At 39.8% G+C, this 26686-nt stretch overlaps 1 protein-coding gene across 11 annotated transcripts in view; it reads left to right on the top strand.

The window, feature by feature from the left end:
- anks1b (ankyrin repeat and sterile alpha motif domain containing 1B) overlaps positions 1–26686 on the top strand; it is a 703274-nt gene that overhangs the window by 589089 nt on the left and 87499 nt on the right. For 10 of the 11 annotated variants that reach the window (XR_004415215.1, XM_033039691.1, XM_033039692.1 and 7 more), the window contains 2 exons: positions 1255–1327; positions 5635–5741. Coding sequence is in view for 10 of the 11 variants with exons in the window: in XM_033039691.1 (XP_032895582.1) it covers positions 1255–1327; positions 5635–5741 (180 nt within the window). In the remaining variant the exon portion in view is untranslated. Of the gene's footprint in view, positions 1–1254; positions 1328–5525; positions 5742–26686 lie in introns of those variants that run through there. The other variant, XM_033039699.1, reaches the window with a different exon arrangement.

Below are 26686 nucleotides of genomic sequence, written 5' to 3'. Positions count from 1 at the left end.
TTAAACCTAATAATAGCTTTTGCGACGGGGTCTTCCAGCGATTTTTCGTTAATAATTAACTAGGCTGAACATCTTCGATTTGAACAGCCTAGAGAAAATCGCGTTTTAAACCCGCCCCCTCTAAACGGCGCCAAAATCGCGCACACCCGTAGCGGCAGATATTCAAAGACGCTTCAGGTACGCTTTGCAACATACCTACATCTATGAGCAGTATTTCTGTTTGTTTCAAAATTCATCTTGAAATATCACATGCAATCATAAAAAAATATTTCTGCAACCGGTGACCACCTCCTGGCATGTTCTTCAATGGTGGCACTGGAAGACCTCCTGGATCTCCAGTACACAAGGCCCCGCTGCTGCATCACCAGACTGCTGGTGTTTCTCTGTGAAATTCACACAAGTCTATTCCTCCCATGGCAGCCACAATATTTCCTGCCTGTCTGGGTGCCATGGTGAATGTGTCTTTAATGGATGGCACACGTTTGTGATTGGAGCCACACCAATGTGTTTCCAACTGATCTAAATTGAGCGCTGCCCCATTTGAACCATGTTTTACTGCAAGATTCTGGGTGCAAACCACCATGGCATTTTTGGCCAATTTAAGAAGTGTCTGAGCTACATCCAATTAGGAATTGTACCGGCGACTGAATTGTCTTCAGTTGTTGCCGACAGGGTCGTAGCTTGTCGCGGGTGGACGTAGCTTGACTTCGGTTGTCGTAGGTTGTCACCTGTGTGGTCATAGGTTGTCGTAGGTGGACATAATGGGTCGCCAGTGGTCGGTAGCTTGCCGTAGCTTGACGTCGACTAGGTGGTAGGTTGGTGTAGACATTGTCGTAGACATTGTCATAGGGGGTCCAGTCGCCGGTTTCTCGGCGACCTGTTACGACTATGACAGTCACCAGCAGTCGCCGAACAAATCGCCTGGGACAGGCCCTTAAAACAATGGGGAGAATGTTTCTTTATTTTTGATGTGACAGCTTATTGAAATCAGTAAGCAATGGGAATTTAGTTCATTCTAAAGTTTACATTTTATATACAATTATCATATTTTAAGTCCAAATATAATTGCTTTTCGGAGTCATTGAGTGCAGGGGTGTAACTATGACCAAGTCTGAGCTAACAGTTGTAATTGATCTCATGGTGAGTTTAAGCAGAACAGGGGAGCACTGCCTTTGCTTTTGCAGGTGTGCAAAACACTGGAAAGGATGATCCTGTTTTTTTAGAGATTAATTGTTCTCATTATGCTCCTTGCAGATTGATAAAATCATGAGCTCCATTGGTGCTGGAATCAATACTGGTCTAAAAGGAAATCAAATTGATGCTTCAGGTAAGGTGCAAAACCTACATCCACATTCAATTCATGATAAAAGGTATGAATAAGATTCTTCATGTCACTTGTCAGTGAGATGCTATTTAAAAAAGCCTTGCTAACTCAATTTAGTGAATGTGTTTTCTTCTTCGACTTCTATTAGCGTATGCTTTAGTTAGGAAGGGAATGGACAAATTAATTAGCGTCTGTATGAATTTGTCAAAGCAAAGTTGTGTTAATGTTTGTTTGTAAGATGGTTAAGGTTGGAGAGGCAAGTGCAGCAGATATGTGTATATAAACATCCAAAGGCTTTTGGCAAATGACCACATAATAGGTATTCAAACCAATAGGATTAAAAAATGTAAAGGGAAAATACAATGTAAACATAAAATTGGTTTCAGGACTGAAAGCAGAGAATGATGATGAATGGTTAGTGATACTCCCTCGAGATTGTTAGATGGACCACTATATATATTGGTGTACATTTAAGACATAAAAGTCAGAAATGTGGTTAAAATCCTGTGATAAGGTGGTGCTAGATATGTGCATGTGTATATTATATATATACACCCTATTCCTATTCAATATTTTATATTTCTCTGCCATCTACATAGATATATAGACGGCAGAGAAATATAAAATAAGGTATTTGAATAGGAGGAATGAAGACAATCAATATAAATTAAATGGAACAGATTTGAAGGGTGTGTCTCTACAGAAGGACCTGGAGGTGGGGAGGGGGTGAATGCAGATATATTTTTGAAGATGACATAACAAGTTGGGAATGTTGTTAAAAAAGATTACAGGATCCTTGATTATATAAACAAAGTCATAGAGTGCAACAGGAAACAAATTATATGGAACCTTTGTAAAAAAAACTAGGTGTCAGCTTGAGAATGTGTTAAATTCTGAGCACCTCATTTCTCAGAGGTATGGCCAGGGCTTAATAGAGATGCAGAAGACATTTCCTAGAATAGAACCATGGACCAGGCACTTAATTCTCATGGAAACCCTGGAGAAGCTGGGATTCTTCTTAGAAAAGTAAATGGTAATAGGAAAGTATTGAAGAGGTGTCTAAAATCAAGAACAGTTTTCCATGAGTAAATAATATAAAAGCTCTCCCATGAGAGAAGAGCCAGTAATCAAAAGAGACAGATTTAAGATAATTGGCAGAGATGGCAAGAGGATTTGTTTTTGCAGTGAGTTGTCATGGTCCTGAACACACTGCCTCGGGCACTGATTCACTTGTAACTTAAAAAAGGAATTTGATTAATATTTGAAGGGAAAATATTTATGATTATTTGGAAAGAGTATGGAGTGGTACGGAATTAGATTGTTCTACTGAAGTGCCAGCATGGTGATCCAAATACTCACCCTCTGTGTTGTACGGCTGTACAATTAGTTGTTAAGATCTGACACCAATAACCCACAACTGTCTTGCTTGTCATCGTACTTGTCGTTGTTGACCCACACTGGTCCCTGGTATTAAACACATAAAATATTAAACTATTTCATGACTGTAAATCTTTTTAACCATATCTTCATCACCACGTTTAACCCTACAAACATCTCCTCAAACATTTGAACACAAACTTGATCAAGTTTTTTTTGAGGCGGTGATGAAGATGATCAATTAGGGTAGGGCACTGGATGATGTCTACATGGATAAAGTCCTGCATGGTAGGCTGATCCAGAAAATTAAGATACATGGGTTTCACTGTGATTTGGTCATATGGAGTCATAATGGGCTTATGGATGCGGTCATGCTTGTAGAAGACAGTGGGTTGTGATGGAAGGACGTTATTCTGGCTGCAGTCTGTGACCAGTGGAGTCCCTAAGGGGTCTGTGCTGGGGCCCCTGTTGTTTGTGATATGTATATACATGACTTGGACAGAAATGTAGATGGGTTAGTTACTAAGTTTGCAGATTACAATAAAATTGCTGGTGTTGCGGACAATGAGGCAATATCCTGTGGGATATAAATCAACTAATGAAAATGGTGGAGAAATGACATGGAAATTAATCCAAGCAAGTGTGAGGTGTTGTACTTTGGGAGGTTGATTGTAAGGGGAAGGTATACTGTATGGTTGATGGCAAGACCCTTAACAACATTTTGTGTAGAGGGATCTTGGAGTCCAGGTACATTGCTCCCTGAAAGTGGCAACACAAGTAGATAAAATGGTTTTAAAAAAATGGATATGGTATGCTTGCCATCATTGGTTAGGGCATTGAGTATAATTGTCAGGAAGTCGCCATGCAGCTCTGTAAGACTGGTTAGGCTGTATTTGGAGTGTGAATAAACTAAACTATTGCGTACAGTTGTGGTCTCCCCATTACAGGAAGGATGTGGAGGCTTTGGACAGGGTGCAGAAGAGGTTTACCAGAATGCTGCTGGGATTAGATGGCATTAGCTACACGGAGAGGTTGGACAAACTTAGATTATTTTTCCTGAAATGCCAAAGGTTGAGTGGAGGCCTGGTATGAGTAAATAAAATAATGAGAGGTATAGATAGGGTAGGAATCAGAACTTTTTTCCCAGGATTGAAATGTCAAAGAGTAGAGGGCATAGGTTTAAGGTGAGAGAGGCAAAGTTTAAAGGAGATGTGCAGGACAAGGTTTTTACAGAAGAGAAGGTTGGTGCCTGGAATGCGCTGTCACAACTGGCGGTGAAGGCAGACATGACAGTGGTGTTTAAGACGTTTTAAGTTACCACATGGATACGGTACCCATGGTACGGTACCACATGGTACAGTACTACATGCAGAGAATGGAGGGGTATGGATTATGTACAGGCAGATGCAATTAGTGTACCTTGGCATCATGTTTGCCACAGATATTGTGGGCTAAAGGGCCTATTCCTGTGCTGTACCTTTATATATATTTTAGGATTTTAAACTGGCTTATAGTGCATTTCAGTCTACCTTCCCACACATCATTGCTTTTTCACCAGTTTAAATTGACTGCCTCACTAAACCTCTCACACCTTCCATCACCCTTTAATTTCTCAGAAAGTTGTACTTACCCTTCCTAATAGCACTTTCTCTCTGTTGGTATTGATTATCTTTCTATAACACCTGCAAGAAGTGCTAGTGAATGATTTTGTGCTTCAAAGGTGTAATGTGAAATGCAATTAATTGTAATTATGTGGCAAAGATGACTCTTCGTAATGTTGTTATATTACCTTTCACGATATCGGGAAAATCTTCTTGCATGTCATAGTTGTTACAGCCCCTTCATTTACCTGCTCGCCCTAAAATAAAATAATATCCCATTATCGATGAAATATAATGAGAGAATCAGTTTGATATGTAGTTTGTGCTATGGCAAGGCAATGTGATGTAATAGTTAATACAGAGAGCTTCAACAGCGACAGATACAACTCTCCTCTCTGGTACTGAAAATTCATTTGTGAATACAGTATTAGTTTGAATTACCTGCTAGAATTATTTTGGTGTAACTGAATGTGTTTTCTCATGTTAAATCCATAAAAACATTTGCATATGTTTGTCACTTTTGAAGTTCTTTGGAAATGTAATAAACTGTAATACTAGGTGAATATGATGTTGAGGCTTGCTATTTCAGTGATCCATGTAGGAGGAAGCAGGAGAATTTGCCATAAGCAGACAAAATAATGTTATACAGTTCTCTTTCCTGCATTTGTTTTAACTGAACTCATCATTCAAGGTTGGCGTATATCTGTGTGTGTAGGAGGAAACAGCATCAGCATCTGCATCAGCAGCACATTTACAGATAGCAGACAAAGAAATCTAGGTTTCTGATGGCCTTTATAGAGACTGTGAGGTGTTGCCTGTGCTGGGCAATGAACAGGAGAAGGGGGGGAGCATGAAGCATGGTACAGCATACTGATGAGTGTGGGAGTACTTGATAAAAAGAATCCTAGCTGCTGGCAGAGCAGTGCTTACTGTGGAGAACTGCGACATTCACACGTTCGGGGACGAGTCTGCTCTTAATATTCTCTCTCTCTCTCTCTCTCTCTCTCTCTCTCTCCCTCTCATGTGTTCTTTAGACAGAGAGAGCAGTATATATATTTATAGAGGGAGAGACACCTTGGCATGCTGGAACCACGTCTTGTTCTGATACCTGCTGGCTGTGAGAAGCATTCCAGCATTTAGTCAAGCTACGGAGAATAACATTGACAATACCAGAGTTGTGCACCATAAAAGCTGTCAAGCTGGCGGGCTCATTCGACAGTCATGTTCCGCGAAATGCGATGTGGCAATGCCACCTCTCAACCTCGGAATGCCCCTATTATCGGATTGATGGTATGTCACTGCTGAAGCGGCTTCCCCTTCAACCTCTTACAGGACCCAGAGTTGTATTTCAGACTGTGGGACGGTGGCTGGAGAGCATAGGACTACCCCAGTATGAGAACCACCTGCTGGCCAATGGATTTGACAACATCCAGTTCATGGTAAGCTACCTTCTGATTTAATTTTACACGTGTACTGTTGATGTTTTCTCTAAACTGTGCTACTTCTTATCACCCTCCTCTCCTCATCCCATCACTCCCCTCCACAATCCCCCCCCCCCCCTCTCCCTGTTCTTCTTTTGTCTGTCCAACTATGTTATGACCTGCATCTGTTGTCTGTTGTCCTGTTGCCTCAGCAACTGTGGTCCTGGGTGGACCATTGAAATTAATATTGTAAAGCTCTGAGATACCTTTCAGGAAGGATGGAAGGAAGCAGTAGTCTAACTAATGTTAACCCTGAAGAATTTAGCCGTTTCCATTGCAAAGTGTGTGATAATGCCTTTGATCGAGATGCAAAATATTTGATTGGAACTTGTGACGTTTTTGTGTATGTGAGTGAGTGCTGGCACTATAACCACCCATTAGTTTTTATTCTTTATCCTTTCTTAAAGATGCTCTATTTTGAAATATATATGTGCCTGCCATAATTAAAGTCCTCCTAACTGGTGTGGAAGAGATGAAAATTAAAAGTTCTGTTGCCTGTACCTAACTTAAGAACACATTTGTATGAAAACTGTACATCACGAGACGTTCAATGCCCAAAGAATTTACATTTTAAAGATTGCTGCAATATTTTGAAATTAGATTCATGATTCTCTGCAAAACTATGTTTACATAAAATCGAACTTTGATGACTAAAAGCCGAATTTAATCATTAAAACACTATAATGAGGACAGTGCAGAAGTTACCTGTCGAGTCATAGAGAGACACCTCCGTCTAAGTGCTTGCAAAGGGACAGTAACTTCTCTTCCTGTTTCATAGAAGTCATTTTTGAAATGTATTTTCACTGTATACGGCTCACAGAAATATGTGATGATTTCAGCTAGAGAGAAAAGCAATTATTGTAGTTACTAGGAGACCTGCTATAATTAGCAATTTCTCGCAGAGAGTGTCAATCATTGAAAGAATGCCTACATTATAATCTTTCCATCCATGCCACACTATAACCAGGGTTGATTTTTAAAACGAATGTAGATAGATTGGATTGATACAGAATTAAATGTTGGTTTTCAAATTCATTTTAATTGATGAGCCAGAATGAGAATTCTACAGTATAATTATATCATTACAGAGCAAGGGCATATGTTGCTGGTTCTCATAGAATGGCAGTTTATTTTTGTCAAGTGTCTACTTGGTGATATGGTAAATGTAAAATAGAATTTCTGGTTTTGTTACCAAGGCTTTAAAATCACACGTCAGGCCAGCAAAACACAGCTCCCATTCCTCAACAGTCATTACCTTGATGTAGCCAGAGGATTGAGTTAATTATATGTAGGGATGAACCAATAATGTATTACGTTGGTTTTGTATTATGTGGTTAAAATGCTGTAAGTAAATTGATGAGATTTCTGAAAATATGTTGCACATCAACAAAATATAATTGATTTTCAATAGCCATCCTGGCTGTTGATAACAATAATATTTGCCAATATTTCCATCATTTTAGTAATTAATATATTAAAATGAGACAAGAATGTTTTAAACTGACTGAAATGATCAGATTTGTCTCCATAAAGCAAATTATGTTACCCACACACATTTGAATTAAATTTCCTTAATAGATTTTTTAAACAATATGATAATTATGATTAATTTCATAGCAAATCTGAAAACTCTTCAACTATAGTGGATGGGAATTATTCAGAATTATTTTATGAAGAATATCAAGAATTCTTACTCTAATGTTCGCATGTCCCGATGTATTAACATGTAGTTATATCGTAGGCAATAAACATAGGAAATAATTAATAAAATCATTGAATTGAAATAAGTGGAAACAAATCCCTTATCTTGACATCATTCTTGTGCTTGTTAACTTAATTACATTCTGAAAAAAAGATCATCAGGATTACACCAGCATTAACCGTACCTTCAGATTGATTTAGAAACAAAATATTTGTATTTAATTCCACTTTGCTGCTTTGTGTGAACACTGTTTCTGATGATCTGTGTTCAACCCACCCACATGCATCATCATCTTACATCAATATATTGCAGGTGAGATAGTTTCATGGAGATAAATACTGACAATACACCCTTTGTCACACATAAAGCCACCCCGTTCACACTGAAAAAGTTTATCTTGCAGCCCTGTTAATATCTCTTGAAAATGTCTCTAAGTGGCATTATAGACTATTTATTTTCCACAGATTGGGGCATTGGGGGCAATCTCCATGCCTTTGGAATCATAATGGTAAGATACATTTATTTCCAAATTCTGTGAGGGGGGAAAAAACTTTTCTCATATTAGGTACTGTTGGACCTGGTATATTTCTGACCCTCGTGTTTTTACTCTACATTTGGTAGTACAACCAATTCTAAGTTTGTTATTTATTTTATATCCTAATGTAATCAACAGAAATAAGATCGTCAACACTAAACTGAGAGATTTATTATTACTTTTGTCTTTAATTGGTGGGTTCATCAGGAAATATTACATCTTTCAGCACTTAATTTTAATTTTGTATTATTTCCACAATTAAATAATTGACTTACCTTAATTAATCCATCTATATATTAAAAGACCTTGGATTAACAGAGTAATATTGCATACCACAGCTACTGACCGCACAACCCTAGATTAGATTAAGAAAATAATTATAGGCCAGGGAGAACATTGCCTTGAGTCAAATTTTCAAAATGAATATTTTTATTTGCTGTGCTATGTTAAAGGCCATTTACGTTATAACGAAACGTAGACATGTTTAAGTGAATGTTGATGTCAGCTTAAAGACTATGTTGTTCAGAATTTATTGAATGGCAATTTGTAGCCTAGAATACAACACCCATGTGTAAGACAGCAGCACATGTTCAGTGCTTCCCCATCACCATTGACTCTGAATGAAATTAGAAACAATTTAAAGAACAGAAGATAAAGCTAATCAGTTAATTTAGCATTATTCAAGAGCAAAAGCCAAATTCAGCATATTATTTATTTTTGCCGTTTTCATCTTTATTCAATATTTTCACTTGGGGAAATCAGAGGACAAGGAATGTTTCGGATAAATAGTGTGCTGAGATTTTTAAGTGATTTTTAAATTCCTTATCAATCTTCAAACTACTTTGAATGCTTTCACTCTTCTTGCCTGAGATACTCTTTCTTTTGTTCATGAGCACGTTACTAAACTGCATGTATTCACTTTTTCTCTTGCATACTCCAATATTGTTAGCTTATTCTGTGACAGCAAAAACCTGTCTGCCATCAACTGTAAAAAGTAGTCAAGGTTGTTTTCCATCATCTTTATATGGTACCTGTCCTGTGTGTAACATGAATAAATGAGGTGATTATTGTCAGGTCAAAGTGCGCAACAGATTTTAGGAAGTCTGTTCTCACTTCAGATTGCTTCCTGACCCAAAGAGGGAGCACAAGCTACCAGTTAATGGAGCCGTTCATTTTGGACCCAGGTGATCAGTTCAGCAGTTTTCTTTATTGCATCTGTTAAGTGCATGTGGAGATTTACGGTGTAATGGAATTCTGATTTAAGGTCACCTGTCTAATACAAGAGTGCATTCATTATTGGCACTGAAGAGACTAGTTGCAAGAGACAATCCCTGCAGACCTATTGAGAGAACCCGTCAATACGCTGACAATAATATCTTTCATGTCTCATTATCCATGATAGATATGGATACTGTAAATACTGGAAGAGTTGGTGCTTCCTTGTAGAATATTAAAATCGATAATATTTAGAAACAGAAGAAGAAATGGCTGTGGTCATCAGATTGAGCTCGAGTCAAACTGTTAAGTTTCTTAAGTTGCTTCACTGGTGTGCTTCACATGTTCTTTCAGCCCTGTATTTTCTATTTCTGTTTGCTGAAGCATTCTAAAGGGGAGAAAGAGCCCTCTGCAGTTTTGTTTGTCATTCAGCATGTATTGTACTAGGCACACTAAAATGATTAGCACTAGAGTGATAATGAGTACTCCACTGTAGTGGTTATGCTCCTGGACTATCAATCCAGAAACCTGGACTAATGATCTAATGACATTTAGTACAAATCACAGCATGTCAGGAGGGAATTTAAATTAAGGTGATTATACAAATCTGGAATAAAAAGCTAATTTCAGAAATAGTGACCATGCATTCACCAGATGGATACAAAATTCCATCTGGTACTTTCATGCCCGTCATTCCATCCGTCTGAGTTTGAATGTGACTCCAGACCCACAATAGTGTGATTGATTCATAGTTACTCTCATTTATAGCAAACTGTCTTTACGGACTACAGTAGGTAATGCAATGGACAGATCAGTAGCAACTCAGCATCATTTTCAATGTAGGCAACATGATACCTGCTCCATCATATGTGTCCTGTTCTTCTCAGTAACATTTGTACTCTGTGCCTGCATTAAAAGAGTGTCTCGGAGACCAGTAAAACAGTTTCACGTAGTCATATCCATAGAGTTATATATTTTGCTCAAGATCTTGGTCTGATCCATCAATATCCTTGAGATCTGCCGGTTAGTATACATTCAGGACAAAGTAGCCCTAGGAGTCTAAAACAATAACTCATGAATCAATGATAGAGCAACAGTAAATATGAATCATTGTTCGGTGTCTGATCAAAACTGGACAAGAATGCTACATATCCATCAGGTCGAACACCACCTGATAGAAGCATAAATGTTAACAGCAGAGTGGAATTCCAAAGGTGAGACAAGAGTAATTGCTCTTGGGATTGACATGGCATCGGGATGCCGAATATCATCTAAAAGCCCTGATAAAACTAGAACTGATTAGAAGTAAGGGGAGAGCTCACTACTGGTTTTGATCATAACTAGCTCAAAGAAGATGGTATGAGATCTCTATCATGTTACAAGAGAGATCTGCTGAAGTCAGTATACATTCAGAACAAAGTAGCCCTCGGAGTCTACGACAATAACTCAAGAATCCTCATGGTTTCTGATCAAAACTGAACAAGAATGCTACATATGCACCAGGTCGAACACCACCTGATCGAAGCACTGAGAAGATCACCTCCAAGTCAATGGGAGTTACCTGGTAGCGCCATACCCGACAAAACTGAATGTCTGAGGACATAGCAGGTTGATCAGGCCTGTGACATTTGGCGATCCATCTCACCTCTTTCTGTAATTCCCATCATCGGAGAAGTCACTCTTCAGCCAATTCAGTTCATGTCTCCTGACATTAAGCAGCAGCTGAGTATGCCAGATAGAGCAAAGGAAATGGGCTGTGACAAAATCCCAGCTCTAGTGCCAGAGGATGGTGTTCCAGAATTGGCAAGACTCTAGCTAAGCTGTCACAGTACAGCTATGGCTCAGCAACCAGAAAAGAACGTGAACATTTGACATTTTCTTCTACCTCCTAGCAAAGCAACACCAGCAAAATAATGGAAGGACTTCAGACTTTAGAGATACAGCATGGAAACTGGCTCTTCAGCCCACCGAGTCTGCGCCAGCCAGCAATCACCCTGTACACTTACACTATCCTACAAACTATGGACAATTTTCTAATTTTTACCAAAGCTAATTAACCTACAAACCTGTACATCTTTGGAGTGTGGGAAGAAACCAGAGCGGGAAGACCATATAAACTCCGTACAGACAGCACTTGTAGTCTATGAAATCCATCCAATTTTTAAAGCCTTCTAGTCTAAAGTCAAGTCTAGTTGAGATTATTGTCATATGCACAAATATGTTGAGGTACAGGTGCAAAGAAAACCTTGCTTGCAGTAGTATCACAAGCATATAGTACGCAATCCAGCACTACAAGCTAGAAACACATATTATAATTTCAACTAATTAATTTCACTTGTTACATATTGTTTCTAAAACAGCAACTTGTATTTTTTGCATGTCAGATGAATATCTGATTTGGTTGAAATTTGGTTTATCTGGATTACCTGCAGATAATGCTACCTAATTGTATTTACTTACCAGTGTAGGTAATTTGGTTAATTTGTGCCAGCACGACCCAGTACAAGTGTTCTCTCAGCTTTGATCCAAATGTTAACAGCAGAGTGGAATTCCAAAGGTGAGACAAGAGTAATTGCCCTTTAGATTGGTGCAGCATTTGATGCAGAATCTATAATCATAACTAGCTCAAAGAAGATGGTTGAGATTGTTTTCTGCTCTATCATGTTACAACAGCATACGCCCCGCGATCTTCCTTTTTAATAAGGTCGGAAATGAGAATGATCAATGGTGATCACTGGGTGTTCAGGTCTGTTTATAGATCTCTAGCTCATGATGGAGTCCGCCCAACCCGACAGCAAGATCTTGACAAAATTCAAGCAGCTTCATGAATGACCGACAATCGTGCCACAGAGTGTCAGTCAGTAACAAAACTTTGAAGAGTTTCAAGCAACCCTCATTTCAACAGTGCTACCATTTCTAAAACCTTTACTATTGGCATCCGGAATGATCACTAGGACCTGATTCATTTGGCAGCAAGAGCAAATTAGAGACTTGATATCCTCAGGTGAGGGCCATGAATTGCACTCCCTCATGGAAATCCTGGAATTCCCTACTCTGAGATAATGCACTGTACAAGTTTGTTCGCCACATGGACTGCACTAGATAATTCACAAAATTCTCAAAGCCATTTAGCAATGGGCAGTAAATTCTCTTTTTGCCTCATACAAATATTCAAAGAAAACAGATCTTAGCAAGCCCTTCCTCGTGACGAGAGACTTCAATGTTGCAATGATGTGGAATGCTGGTCAGTATTGTTAGAATACTGAAGTTCAATTGTGCCGGAGGGAGCAAAACATTAATGCCAGCAGGTTTCTATAAGTGCCGAAACAGACAATGCTGCCATTATCTTTCTGAACAAATAAGAATATTTGTGAATTAAAGAAAATGAATCCTGCCATTATATATCATTCGGGGCAGCTTCAATCTCTATAGTAATATGGATTTTTTTTCTCCTTATAATTTAAATTGTATCTTCATATTTCAATGCCCGATACCCTCCTTCACACTCACCTCTTTAACTAAATAATTAACAATGACCATAATACTCAATTTATTCAAACTTGGTGCTCTACAAGAAATGTTGGCACATTTATCATGAGAGTTCCTGCTTGTGGCAAGCAAATATGAATGGAATTTATAGTACACTAAACCAAGTGGGACCCATTGGGTCCCTGTCACACGGGAGACCTGGTTCCCCAACGCAACCCGTTCCCAAACACAATATTCGACCACTCACCCATAGTCCCCACTGGTGGCCTGGATCCCAACGCAACCCGTTCCCCAACACAATATTCCATCACTCACCTGTTTCCCAAATGCAAGCCATTCCCCCAACTCAATATTCAAACACTCACCCATATCCCCCAAGGGAGGCCTGGTCCCCCAACGCAACCCGTTCCCCAATGCAATATTCCACCACTCACCCGTTCCCCATATTCCAGCACTCACCCATAGCCCCCAACTGTCCTCCTCCTGCTTTGAACCACCGCCGGACAATGGTGAGTAAAGTGGTGCAACCATTTTAGCGCTATCGTGTACCATTTTGGTGTAGGTCCCAGATCACATGGGCATTATAGATAAATAGATAGAAAGAAACAAACAAACAAACAAACAAGATGAGAGCTTTAGTAATGTATAGATGTAATACATCCCACAGGTGGCATGTAGTACACGTAATGTATCCTACAAAGAGACAGAGATTTCAGATCAAATACCATAATTCAATTTTTGCTCAATGCCAGCTGGTGGAACATCCCAAATCAATGTTGTAATGGGCTACCTTCCCACATAGATTTCAATGGGAAAACAAACATTTATTTTGTTTATTTACAGTGAACCAAAAATTTTAGCTTAAAAGTTCAGCTGTTAAATAGAATGCTTAGAAACTGGACTAGTAAATTACTTACTGTACCCCTAATTATTTTTAAATATGCTTGGCAATTTGCCAGTTATCATGATTGCGATCAATATGGAGAAAACTGCAAAAATACTGGAGAGTTGCCTCATATTTGAAACTGTTCAATGTACAGTTTTTATGTTTTATGGCATCATTAGATTTGGTTGATTTAACTATTGGCTTGAAACCAACTTCCAACCACTCGTATCCATTTGCAACACATATTGAAAAGAGGCTTATGCCAAATATAAGGGTTTTCAACCATATCGGATGTTCATCTGACCTGCAGGCAAAAAAACAAAAGCTGCTGTTTTAAAAACAATATGTAACAAGTGGAATTACTATATAAGTGTTTCTCCGTTGTACTGCTGGATTGTGTACTGTCCTGACTAAAAAATCCATCCAATTTCTAAAGGCTTCTAGTCAATAGTCAACTCAAGGTGAGATTATTGTCATAGGCACAAATATGTTGAGGTACAGGTACAATGAAAACTGTATAATATGTTGAGGTACAGGTACAATGAAAACCTTGCTTGTAGCAGCATCATGGGCTCGTAGAGTCAGCCAACACACGGAGACATAAATTATACATACATATACATTTATTGGGACGACAGATGGCACAATGGGCTAAGTGTTCGGCTGGCGACCGGAAGGTGGCCTGTTCGAATCCCGCTTGGAGTGCATACTGTCGTTGTGTCCTTGGGCAAGACACTTCACCCACCTTTGCCTGTGTGTGAATGTGTGTGAGTGATTGGTGGTGGTCGGAGGGGCCGTAGGCGCAGAATGGCAGCCACGCTTCCGTCAGTCTGCCCCAGGGCAGCTGTGGCTACAGAAGTAGCTTACCACCACCGAGTGTGACTGAGGAGTGAATGAATAATGCGATGTAAAGCGCCTTGAGTATTAGAAAGGCGCTATATAAATCCCATCCATTATTATTATTATTATACTACACATCAATTGCACAAACAATTCTACAAGAAAGTGAAAAGAAAGGGACTGTACAAAAAAAGACACTAGACCAAGACACAATTAGAAAACAAGTTCCATGGTAATGCAAGAGGTGGTACATAGTTTTCTGTTGCTGAGGTTGGATTATGGTTGTACAGGTGGTTGTAGAAAAGTAGCAATCATTAAGGGGCTGTCCCACTGCGCGACCAAATCTGCGAGTTTCGAAGAGTTTGCCCTCGACTCAAACTCGCAGCATGGTTGACACGTGGTCCTAGAAGGTCCTATGAGGTCACTGGAACTCTCCTTCATGCTCGAGGGAAGTTCCCGAATACTCGCAGCCTCAGCTAGGTCACGGAAAATGTTTCAGCTTCTCTCCCCTTCTCCCCCGTTCTCTATCCTTCTCTATCCTTCTCTCTCCTTCTCTCCCCCTTCTCTCCCCCTCTCTCCCCTTCTCTCCCCCTCTCTCCCCTTCTCTCCCCTTCTCTCCCCTTCTCTCCCCCTCTCTCCCCTTCTCTCCCTCCCTCCGCGCTCTCTAAAGGACTTACATTACACTGTGCAGCCGTCTTTAACCTTCTTCTTCATCACGGGTGTGAATTTCAGACAGCGCTCCCCCGCTTTCCCTGGCCTCTGCCTTTGCGATGTGTTTGTGTGCGTGTGCGCAGTCGGTCGATCCAGCTCGCGGGTTCAACGTGGACGGTCGATCCAGCTCGAGGTTTTCCAGGCGAGTGCCCTCGAGCTTGAAGGTCAAAGACACTCTTTTTAACTCGCGGATTAGGTCGCCGCAGTGGGACAGCCCCTTTAGCAAGGTAGTATGCGACATCATGCTTCTGAACCTCTTGCCTGATGGTAGCGGTAAGAAGAGGGCATGGCTTGAATGGTGGGGTCCCAGATGATTGATGCTGCCTTTCTGAGGCAGCACCTCATGTAGATGATTTCGATTGCTGTCTCTGTGATGGATTGGCCTGAGTCCACCACTCTCTGCAGCCACTTACACTCCTGTGTGTTGGAATTGTTGTACCAGGCCATAATGTAACAGTGCAAATGTGAAAGTGTGGTAGAGTTTTCGCTGACATTTCGAATCTCTTAAAACTTTTAAGCAAGTGGAGCCACTGCTGCCATTCTTTGTTGTTCTACTGGGTCAAGAACATCAGAGAAGTTAGCGTCCAGGAATGTGAAGCTACTAGCTCTGTCCATCACTGACCTGCCAATAGAAATTGGTACGTGCCCTCCTAACCTTCTCTTTCCGAACTCAACAACTAGTTGGTTCCCTTGGTTTTATAGATTTTGAGTGAGTGATCGGCAATTGGGTGTTCTATCTCTTTCCAAAAAAAAGTTATATAAAGCAAAAAAGAGCTTCAGAATGCAGTTGCTCCATAGGAACAATAATTAGAAGGATAGAGAAATTGAAATGATATTGTTTTCAGCAAAGATATTGCTGTTTGTAAAAGTGTCAACTATTTCCAGCATCAGCACACGCAATGCACACGCAAATGTAAATGCAAACAGTGGAAATCAACAGTTGCTGCAAGTGACATGTCCAGTGCCTGCACTTAGTACACACTACACAAAATATGTCATTTGGGATACCTTTCAACTGTTTGTGCACCCTTTGCTGTGAAACCCTTTGTAACCAATAACTCTAGTTGATTGAGGTATAACGTAGATTTCGAATGGCATTCTAAATTATAATAACTGCTGAATAAACTCTCTGGTGTTGATAACTAATTTGACAAGCATAGATTGCTATAGATCTAAAAAAATAAGAAAATTCCTAAGAGTTTTAAATGTGTATGTTTTTCAATTATTTGATATCCAATGTTGTATGCTCCAGTGTTTATATTCCTTCAAGTAAAATGATTAAAATAATAAAATTGCACCTTGTTCCATTTTCATTTGCAGTCCCTGAGAATTCTATTTGATTCCTTGAATTGACTGGTAACATTATGATAATGAACCATCACAGTTTCACAAATATGACACATCGCAACATGTCATGTTGTAAATTGCTAAATCATAGAGGGTAGCAATTTTGTGGTCGGCCGACCACTTATCCGTCTGAAGAAGGGTTTCGGCCCGAAACGTTGCCTATTTCCTTCGCTCCATAGATGCTGACGCACCCACTGAGTTTCTCCAGCACTTTTGTCTACTTATCCTTCATTGTTGATTGTCAAATCCTGGCCAAATTTCTGCTCTATTTTGACACATTTACAGAATAAATGTCAGCATGTGTTGTCACCCCTAGTTGCTCTGGAGAAGGTGGTGAAAAAGCACTTGAACCACTGTAGTCTTTCTGGTGAAAGTAATCAGATGGTGCTATGGGTTGAGAATTCAGAATTTAGCAACGTCAGATGATGTGCAGCTTGGAAGCGAACCTGCAACTGGTGGTGTCCCTGTGCGTCTACTGCTCATACTTGCTGGTAGAGTTTGTGGCTTCGGGACATTGTTGCCAATGTCTGGGCATGAAACGAAGAGGACTTTGTAGGTAGCACACACTGCAGCCACCTTGTATGTTGTTGAAGGAGTGGATGTTTAAAGTGGTAATGAGATAACAATCAGTCAGGGTTCTTTGACCTGGATATTGTTGAGCTGCTTGACTTTATTTGGTGCTTGTTTCATGTTATTCCAACATGCTTCAGACTTGTACATTGTAGATGGAGTAACATTTTCAAAGGTCAGGAGGGGAGTTGCTTGCTGCAGGACAGATAGCCTCTGACTCTTGTAATCCTGCAGTATTCATGCACCTGCCCTAAATGTGTTTCTGGTTAATTGTCTGGGTCAATTCCAACATGCCTTCATTCCATCATACCTTCATTTTCAAAGTTGAACGAACATTATGCAATCATCAGTGAATATCCATGCTTCTGACTTCAAATCAGAAAACGTGTTGTTGATGAAGTTGCAGGAGATAGTTGGGTCTAGGTCAGTGCCCTGAAGAACTTCTGCAGTGATGTTGCGTAATGAGACTGTGGACAACTTTCCTTTCTTTAGATAAAAGTCATCCATTGGATGGCCAAATGTCAGCCCAGCATTTAGAGAATGTCAAACTGCTTACCAGGGTGTCTGAAGTAAAGACTGAAGCCAAACTATTCTGACAGTGAGGTTGTGGCTTTTATGTGGAAACTATATAATTCTGAATGTGCTCTCTAATCTTGAGGAAATGGTAAATGCTATAGGAGGCAACATCTTGAGCTGATTGGAAGTCTAGACCAGGAAACAGTGTAGACATTACAGGTTCTTTCTCTGAAACATAACGTGTAATGTACAACAATAATTGGTGCTATGGCCTCAACTTTTCACAATTTATATAAATAGCTTGGATGAAGGTATCAAAGGGATGGTTGTTAAATTTGCTGATGACAGAGACTAGGTAAGAAAGTAAATTGTGAAAAGGATATAAGGAGGCTACTTTATGATATAGGTAGATGAAGTGAGCGTAATGCAATTAGAGTGAAATTCTCAATTTTAACAGGAAAATTGAAAAACAAATATTTTATCTAAATGAGGAAACATACAGGTGGTTCTGGGTGTACCAGCAAAAGGGTAGCATGCAGGTACTGCAAATTTAGAAAATTAATATCACTTCTGTTTACTATAAGCCAAATCCAGCTGTGTTCAGGAATTCAGCTAATGCTGAAGTGTGTTATGGTGATACATGCACACATGTAGTGTCAGCGACCACATCTCCTCAGCCACGTTCTAGTGGAGCACAGCAGCTGAGCTAGGTCCTGCTGGGTTTCCCCAACATTAGAAATTATAGGGCTTGTCCCACTTGGGCGTCATTTGCAAGTCATTTATGCGACATCATTTACACGTTACGCGCACGACGCGTGCATTACGCGCGCATGACGACGTAGGCAGTAGCGCGCGGTGCCCCAGGATTTTGGGATTCTCAAAATCCTCGCGCGCCACCTGCGTGACGTGCAAATGACGCCCAAGTGGGACAGGCCCTCATCTTTCTGTTTCCATGCAAGGTCAGACTAGCTTAAGATTGGACTCCTTCAGTTGAATGAAAATTCCTGATCTGCAAAATAGGGAAGATAACAGATTTTCAAAATCATTTTATTTGAATGTTTTAATGGTGGAAGTGATTTTATGCATTTAAAAATATTATAATAAATTCAGTATTTTTAATTACTTCGTTTTGAAACTTGCATCAATTTTAATAGTTTTTATATATTCCTGAATGACAGAGGCACTTAAATAAAATTGCATTCTTCAATTGCTTGGGGTGAAGATGCATGCAGTTTTTCCTGCTGTCAAAACAAGTCTGGGTACTGAGGAAAGAGCTTTAATATTAAGCTTCCTGAGGGCCACACATCATACTGTATGCCTTGCTACATCTTGCCAGAGGCTTGGTGAAAATCTCCTATGCATCCATGTTAGCATTGCCATGGCCATCATGGACAGTGAACCCTTTCCACCTCAATTTTACCCATTTGGACATTTTTATTCCAGTTGGAAGTGGAAATATCCAATTTGCTTTTGGTCTAAGAAATAATAATGTTCATGTCAATGGCATACGTGAAATTACTGATTGCATTTACTCAACTATTGGGCAAATTCACATCTAAATCAGGAATTAAAGGCAATGTTGAATTTGTTTTGTTGCTCTCGGGGTAAATTAATGTTGGGATTCCATTAGTGAAGTTATTGGAATACTTTTTATCAAATCAGTTCATTCATTTTTGTTACTTAATTATAAGTTTTATTCAGTGAACAATATTGTTAGCCCTTGATCGCTGCAAAAATAGGCTTTCGGGTAAAATGTACCAAAGCGTATAATGAGGAAATGTTGCTGTGCTACATTTTATAAGGAGTACTTCATAAGAAAGGCTGAAATTCAAATCACTGTTCAAGTTCTATGAATGCATTAAAAAAAAGGAACTTAAAGGAATCAGACTTGAAGAATTTTACAAGTCGAGTTTTTCTAAAATCTTAGTAGTTATTGGAATAATTTAATTATTCATGAAGCAAGGTCTGATGGATTGGATCACGATTTTAACGTTTCAATGTGGTAATATTCAAAGTCCAGCTTTGCTTCATCATCCTTGCTGACACCATACCTTACCATTCATTGTTGATCTGTAAATCAGAATAATTTACTGTCTTTTTTTGATTAATGAATCCTTCTGATTCATTATTCAACAAAACTTTATTCTAGATCAGTGGTTCTCAAATGGGGGTACGCATACCCCTGGGGGTACATGAAGGCACTCCAGGGGGTACGTGAGATTATAAAATATAGGCCTACATATATGTAGGCCTATATTTTTGCGCTGGTTAGGGGGTACTTGGCTGAAAAAATATTTCACAGGGGTACATCACTGAAAAAAGGTTGAGAACCACTGTTCTAGATAACTAAAGCACAGATAATACGTCAGAATTATTTCATGTAACTTTAGTTTCTGTGCAAGGATTTTGTGCTTTTGATGCCATAGAGGCCAAGGAATGGCAGTCCCTAAGAGTGGGATCTAGTACCAAAGACTGAGGTTCATGGCCAAAGAGGGACCAACCCTTGTCCGGACTCTCATCTTTGGTATGTGGTTGCATTCAGGAATTTGTGTGTTAGGAGCTACCCAGTACTAAGGGAGTTGTTTTAACATGTTCTGCAAATAATTACCAATAAATCTCTGAATTCATTCTATTATACTTCAAGTTCATGTACATACACCCATCTCAAACAATGGTAAATTCTGAGAGAGGGGTCACTGAAGGAGTAGTAACTCAAAGAATCTGGAATTGCATTGTGCCTCGACCAGCTCTTTAGAAGATCTGTTTGAAATTACACAGAGTGCCAATGGGAAAGATTTGCCCACGAGTACAGGACATTTTGTCTGGATATGAATGCAGACCTGGATCAGAACGAGCCCAGACCCAGATTCGGGTGGATTGTGCGTGGAGGTGGGAGAAGATAAGGGTTGTGTTTCACCTCCACTTTCCTGCCTCCACTTTGCTCTTCTGGGACATGGGTAACTTAAATTTAGGGCTGTCCTGAGGATCCCTGGGAAGACTTGGGAAGCCTTAACCAACTGCTAGCCCAGGTGAAGTTTACGTATGTGCATAAGTTGCTTATTTCCTGCCTGTAATGTCAGTAATTGAGGAATCTCACTGTTTACGCAGAATAATGATGTGTTAAATTAGATGAGCAATGCATTGGAGTATGAAATAGTGTATTAACGTAGAAGTCTCATGTCCAATTTGTGAAATGTTACATGTTTGTTATGCTTTTCCAAAAAGTACCAAAATTATTAATGCCTGTGTCAAAAGAAAACGATAGAAAGAGAATGAACATTCATAATGGAACTAGTTGCATTAAAATAATCCAGGGATTTGCCTGAACCACGCAACCATTTAATTACTAAATAATTTGCTTCATTTTATAGTTCCAAGTGCAAAACAGTTGGCACCGTTAACTCCTGAGACATTTCTCCTTCTTTTGATGTATATATTTTCGTTGCTATATTCAATACACCAGTTAAATTTTGGCTTATATTCTCGCAAGAACAATATCTGCTTTCATATATATATATATCTATGATACAATATATCTATGTTAATGGAGTTCAGTTATTAAAAAAACATTCCAAAAGTCAATTAATTTTCGACATAACTAAACAAGAATCCATGGTGTTCCTATTATTTGATTTGTTGCAGTTTTACTTATAAATAATAAACGTCTTTATACTTAAACAACTGAAGAGCTTAATATTTGAAAATGCTAAATTTAGTACTTCATTCTCCTGCCACCTGCTGTTACTTTTATAGATTCGGCAACTGTGAGCTAAGAAATGAGCTAAGGAATCAGGAAATGAGGATAAACTAACCATCCCAAAAATATTGTCACCAACTAATCGGACTGGTGTATATAGGCACCAGAAATGCTTTGGTGACTTAATTCTTTAAGAAATTCTACAGATTGAGAGGTGATAGTGATGAGCACTAAATGCAGGAAACATGGGAATGAATAATGCCATCTGTGCTATTCCTGCATCCACAATTTGTGTTGCCCCAAGGATCTGATTAAGTCGGAGTTCCACTGCCGTGACTGCCTTACAAAGCCGAGCTGTCCACAAGTGGTAGACACAAAATGCTGGAGTAACTCAGCAGGATAGGCAGCATCACTGGATAGACGTAATGGGTGACATTTTGGGTCGAGACCCTTCTTCAATCTGAACAAGGATCTCGACCTGAAACGTCACCCATTCCTTCTGTCCAGAAATGCTGCCTATCCCGCTAAGTTACTCCAGCATTTTGTGTCTATCTTTGGTGTAGACCAACATCTGCAGTTCCTTCCCTACACATTTTGACCACAAGTGGTGACTCGGCTGCAAGCTGCAGATCCTGATGCCCCTTGACAACTCTGCTGGCTTCTGACAGCTCATTGCTGTCAAACTTGTTTGAAGTGCTTTTAAATGAATACGAGTATCTGACACAGTCTCCAAACAATTCAGACCATTTAAAAACATATTTTTTAAAAGAGACAACATTTTAAAAACACATTTTCTTAAAAGCAGCTTCAAGTACTTAAAAAAAAGTAAAGAACAAAAAGGTTAAGTCAGATAGACCTAACTTTTCAATCAAGTTTCAGAAACCCATTCAAATGATTGAGATTGTGCTACATATGTCAGCCATTGCTTCCATCCTCTCTTTTCAGAATGCTTCTCTGTCCTAGGACTTGGTGCTAAGTTCAACGGTGGAGCAGGATGTCAAATACACCAGCATCAGCTTCTTCATGACACTCTACATTGCAATGCACAGCGGGGAAGTCAGGAACAGGGAGCTGTCCAGTCCTCTGCCGCCAGCTGGAGTCCTCTGCTGATCTGCCTGCCAGCGGGTAGCATGATCCAGCCCATTAAATTCTCCAGAGCATCCATAAACCATTTTAAGTATGAGTTGAAAGGATTGTATAATACTCAGTAGTCTTGCTTCATAAACCTTTAGTGGTCAGGGGTCACATTCATTGATCTTTACTCTTCTGGACCTTCTCCATGTGCTTGCTCATTTCCTGGCTCAGGAGAATTTGTGCAGTTACTGTCAGATCAAAATGATGAACCAAATGGCCTATCATCGCAGTCTCTTATGTTCTGAATACACCAGTTTTTCACTCTTGGATTGGTGCATCATACGGTCAAAGGACATTCTGGCTCCGAGGTCAGTTCATTATGTCCATGCTGGTAGAAAATGCTAAATCATCTTCGTTATGGCCAGGGTTCACCAGCAGTAAATCTGGGGCTTCCATGTGGCATCCGATAGTGGAACCCAGATTTCCTGGGAATCTTGGCTTTATGCAGGCAAATTGCCACTCATATCCAGGGATAGGATCCGGGACGTAATTAATGGTGTTTGTAGGGAACAGTTTTAGGAGGCATCGGAAAAGTTAATTTACATTTATGATATTATTTTACTTTATAGGTGTTTTAGTTAACTTTATTTAATTAATTAAAAATATATATTTACATCAATTGCTTGGAATATTAAAACTCTGCAAATCACTCTCAGCCTGGGCCAAAAGCCTGGCTCCACCCCTGGCCTTGCCTCCTGTCAGGCGTTGCCATGGTGATCTGAGTGTGGACCCTCTGCATCAATTCTCTGAAATTAACACCATGTGTCATCTTTTGCTCACCAAACGAGACTACAGATATCTTTCCAAAGACCACCTTTCTTCCACTCTATCAGCCACATACCAATGTACCACTTTATACCACTTGAATATTTCATAATCATGCTCCCTTTCATATAACTTACAAATCACAAAGGATCTGGAATTGAACTCTGCTGAAATCCGAAGAAAACAGTTGCGAATATCCAGTTTGCCTTTAACTTTTAACCATTAACTTATTATTAACTAGTTTTGCCACTTTAGCATTTACTTTCACTTTTCTGATCAATCTGGAGTCTTGGTAATATTTATTATTGTCACGTGTACTGAAATACTGTGACAATGTTTGTTTGACATGTTCTCTGGGCAGATCATACCATATATGAATACAACTGGTTGAGCAAAAGAGAACAATAAACAGAGCAGAATATAGTGTAATATCTACAGAGGAGGTGCAGGCTGCGGCATGTACTCCACCTTGCTTCCAAAAGTCGATGACCAGTTCCTTCATTTTTCTACCATTAACAAAGAGGTAATTGTCCTTACACCATGCTACTAAGCTCTCTATCTCCTTCTTGTACTTCCTCATGCCATTGTTCAAGATTCGGCCCACCATAGTGGAATCATTGGCAAACTTGCAAATAGAATTAGTGCAAAATTTAGAATTCTGACAACAATCCTGACCAAATCCATCAAATACACCTAAAAAAAATCAATTGCGTTAGACAGACATCATCTAACATTACTAAATCAATGGTGACTGTTCTTGATCAATGTTTATTTTTTCAAGTGATGGCCTTCAGAATATTTTTCTGATAATTTTCCAAATATCAATGTCTGCCCATTTGGTCTCCTTACTTCAATCAAGGACCGGTCTCACCTCGGTCATTCCCTCTTCTCCCCGCTCCCCTCAGGTAAATGGTGTGAAAACACATACTCCAGATTCATGGGTAGTTTCTTCCCAGCTGTTATCAGGCAACTGCATGGTCCTCTCCCAGCTAGAGTGTGGTCCTGACCTCCCATCTACCTCATCGGAGACCTTTGAACTGTCTTTAAACAGACTTTATCTTGCACTAAATGCTACACCCTTTATCCTTTAAACATACACTGTGGACAGCTTGTTTGTAATCATGTAGTCTTTCCTTTGACTGGGTGGCACATAACAAAATCTTTTCACTGTATCTCGGTAGATGTGACAGTAATAATAAACTCAACTAAACTTCCTTTTTAATCAGTGCACTTCCTTCATTTTGAAATGCTAGCAACCTGCTTCTGAAAACATCACAGCTTTGAAGGAATTATCAAAATACAAAGTTGAAATCCCAAAGATCGCTGGTTACTTGACACTGTGATATATGCATCAGATTACCGTGTCTACTAGTTGAGGAGGAATAAGAATCCTTCTTCCCATTAAGAATAAATAAGTCACAATATCATTTTGACACAAACTAATTAGTATATAGTGTGACCATCACATCAGAATTGTGATCTTGAGCATGCTCTCAGGAATTGACATTATTTAAAGGAATTATTTTCTTTAAAAGGAAAATAACCACATTGTTGAGGCAAAGCGAAGCTAGCTTATTTCAAGGTTATTCTTTTCTCCCTTTTCAGTTAGTTCATTTTTTACTGTTACCTTAGCAACAGTCCTTCTCAACAGTCAGAATGGGAAATGTTCAGCAAATCATTTCAGAAAATGAAGATGAAAATATAATCCTCCATGCTTGCTGAAAATGCAAGTCATTTTGAAATGGTGAGTCATTTCACCTCTACAATTACACCTCACCTATTACAAACTATAAGTGAACTGAACTACTCGTTTTCCAAATTTTTCCTGAAATTCTTAAACTGGGTACTGTTATTCCTGCTACTATTACTGTAGGACCTTGCTGAGTTTCATTCTTCAATGTTTGTTGACCATCAAACTCCACGAGTGATCTTTAATCCTTAATGGCACAGTCACGCGATGTTGACGTTAAACAGCTTCATTTTATCCTTCTGCTAAATTTATACCTTCATAGTAAATCGAAAGAATTTCTTGCAGGAGGATAATTGCATAATTGTTCTCCCCAATGGACCTAGCAAAGATTTATCTATCTACGACACTATTCTGAAGGTAAACAATGTCCCCTCTTCACACAGGGACATGCTTGACTGTGTTAAGTGGCATTACTGCCCTACTAAGTAGGATGGATGAGGAGCGGATGTAGGAGCCCAAAACTAGGCATCCACTCACTTCATTTCAATCCTAACCTGGCCATCAAATCGACAGACCAGGGTGTTACCACTGTGATCTAGCGATTGGCCTCAACCTTGCAGAGGACGAATGGCAGCTCTCAGACACCTCCTCATACCTTACCTCAGACCATGATACCACCAAGGAACACTAGGCCATTGTCTCCCAGACTGCCGCAGATCTCATCACATCCGTAGATCTACACTATACAATCTGCAACCTGATACTGTCCCAGCATCACAGTGTCTCTTCTCCAAGATCCACAAACAGGACTGTACTGGAATGTAGGACAATTGTTTCTGTTTGTTGTTGCACCACCAACTTGCATCCTCTTACCTTGTGTGTCTCCCCACCCCACTCTCTCCTTCAAAACCATTTGGATTTTCTCAACCTTTTCTCCATATCTCCCCAGTCCCCAATTATCCAGTTTTGTCCACCTCCCCCACCTGCTTCCATCCACCGATTGTCTATATACCTTTCCAACAGTCTTCTGTCCCCTCCCCCAGCTGTTTCCAACTGCCCATCAGTCCTCTCTTCCTGGATCCATTCATCACCTTCCTTACTGACCAGAGACTGGCACTTACACTTTATGTGTCTTCACTAATAATCCCCACAGCCTCTCTTCTTTACCTTCCCCTTCCCCACATGGCTTCATCTGCCCATCATCCCTCACTCCATCTAAGTCCACCTATCATCTTCTGTCCCTTACTCCACCACTCCCTTCGCTCCTTTATACTGGCTCTGCTCCCTTTCTACTCTCAGGTGGATCCTTGATACAGGTCCCGACCTGAAACATCAAACATTCCTTTCCCTCCACAGATACTGCCTTACTTACCTGGTTCATCCTACAGTTGGTTTTATTAACTTCAGATTTTAGCATTTGCAGTCTCTTGCATATCCAGTTGCTTTATGATCTATCAGCAGTAGGAAAGCTGCATTTCCATTGTAGAATTGTAGAGTTCAATTGTAACCACGAGGTACAACCTGAACTATATTTGGCTTTAAGGATGTTGGCTATGAGAATTAATGGAGGTACTGATGAGCCAACCCTAAATGGGGTAGTGGAGGAGAGGAGCCATGATTCCCAAAAAGGAAAGCATTGCAGAAGTCCTGAGAATCTGAGAGAAAAGGATGGCATCCTTATAGGAGACAGAATGAGAGGAGGTGTAGTCTAGGTAACTGTGGGCATCAGTGGGTTGTAGCAGATATCAATGGACAGCTTGTTCACTGAGATGGAGACAGAGAGATCACGAAAGGGGAGAGAGGTAT

This window comes from Amblyraja radiata, chromosome 21 (assembly GCF_010909765.2).
Source record: "Amblyraja radiata isolate CabotCenter1 chromosome 21, sAmbRad1.1.pri, whole genome shotgun sequence".
Classification (NCBI taxonomy): Eukaryota; Metazoa; Chordata; class Chondrichthyes; order Rajiformes; family Rajidae; genus Amblyraja; species Amblyraja radiata.
Note: the sequence above shows the minus strand (reverse complement) of the source record. Positions and strands in the feature narration are given on the sequence as shown.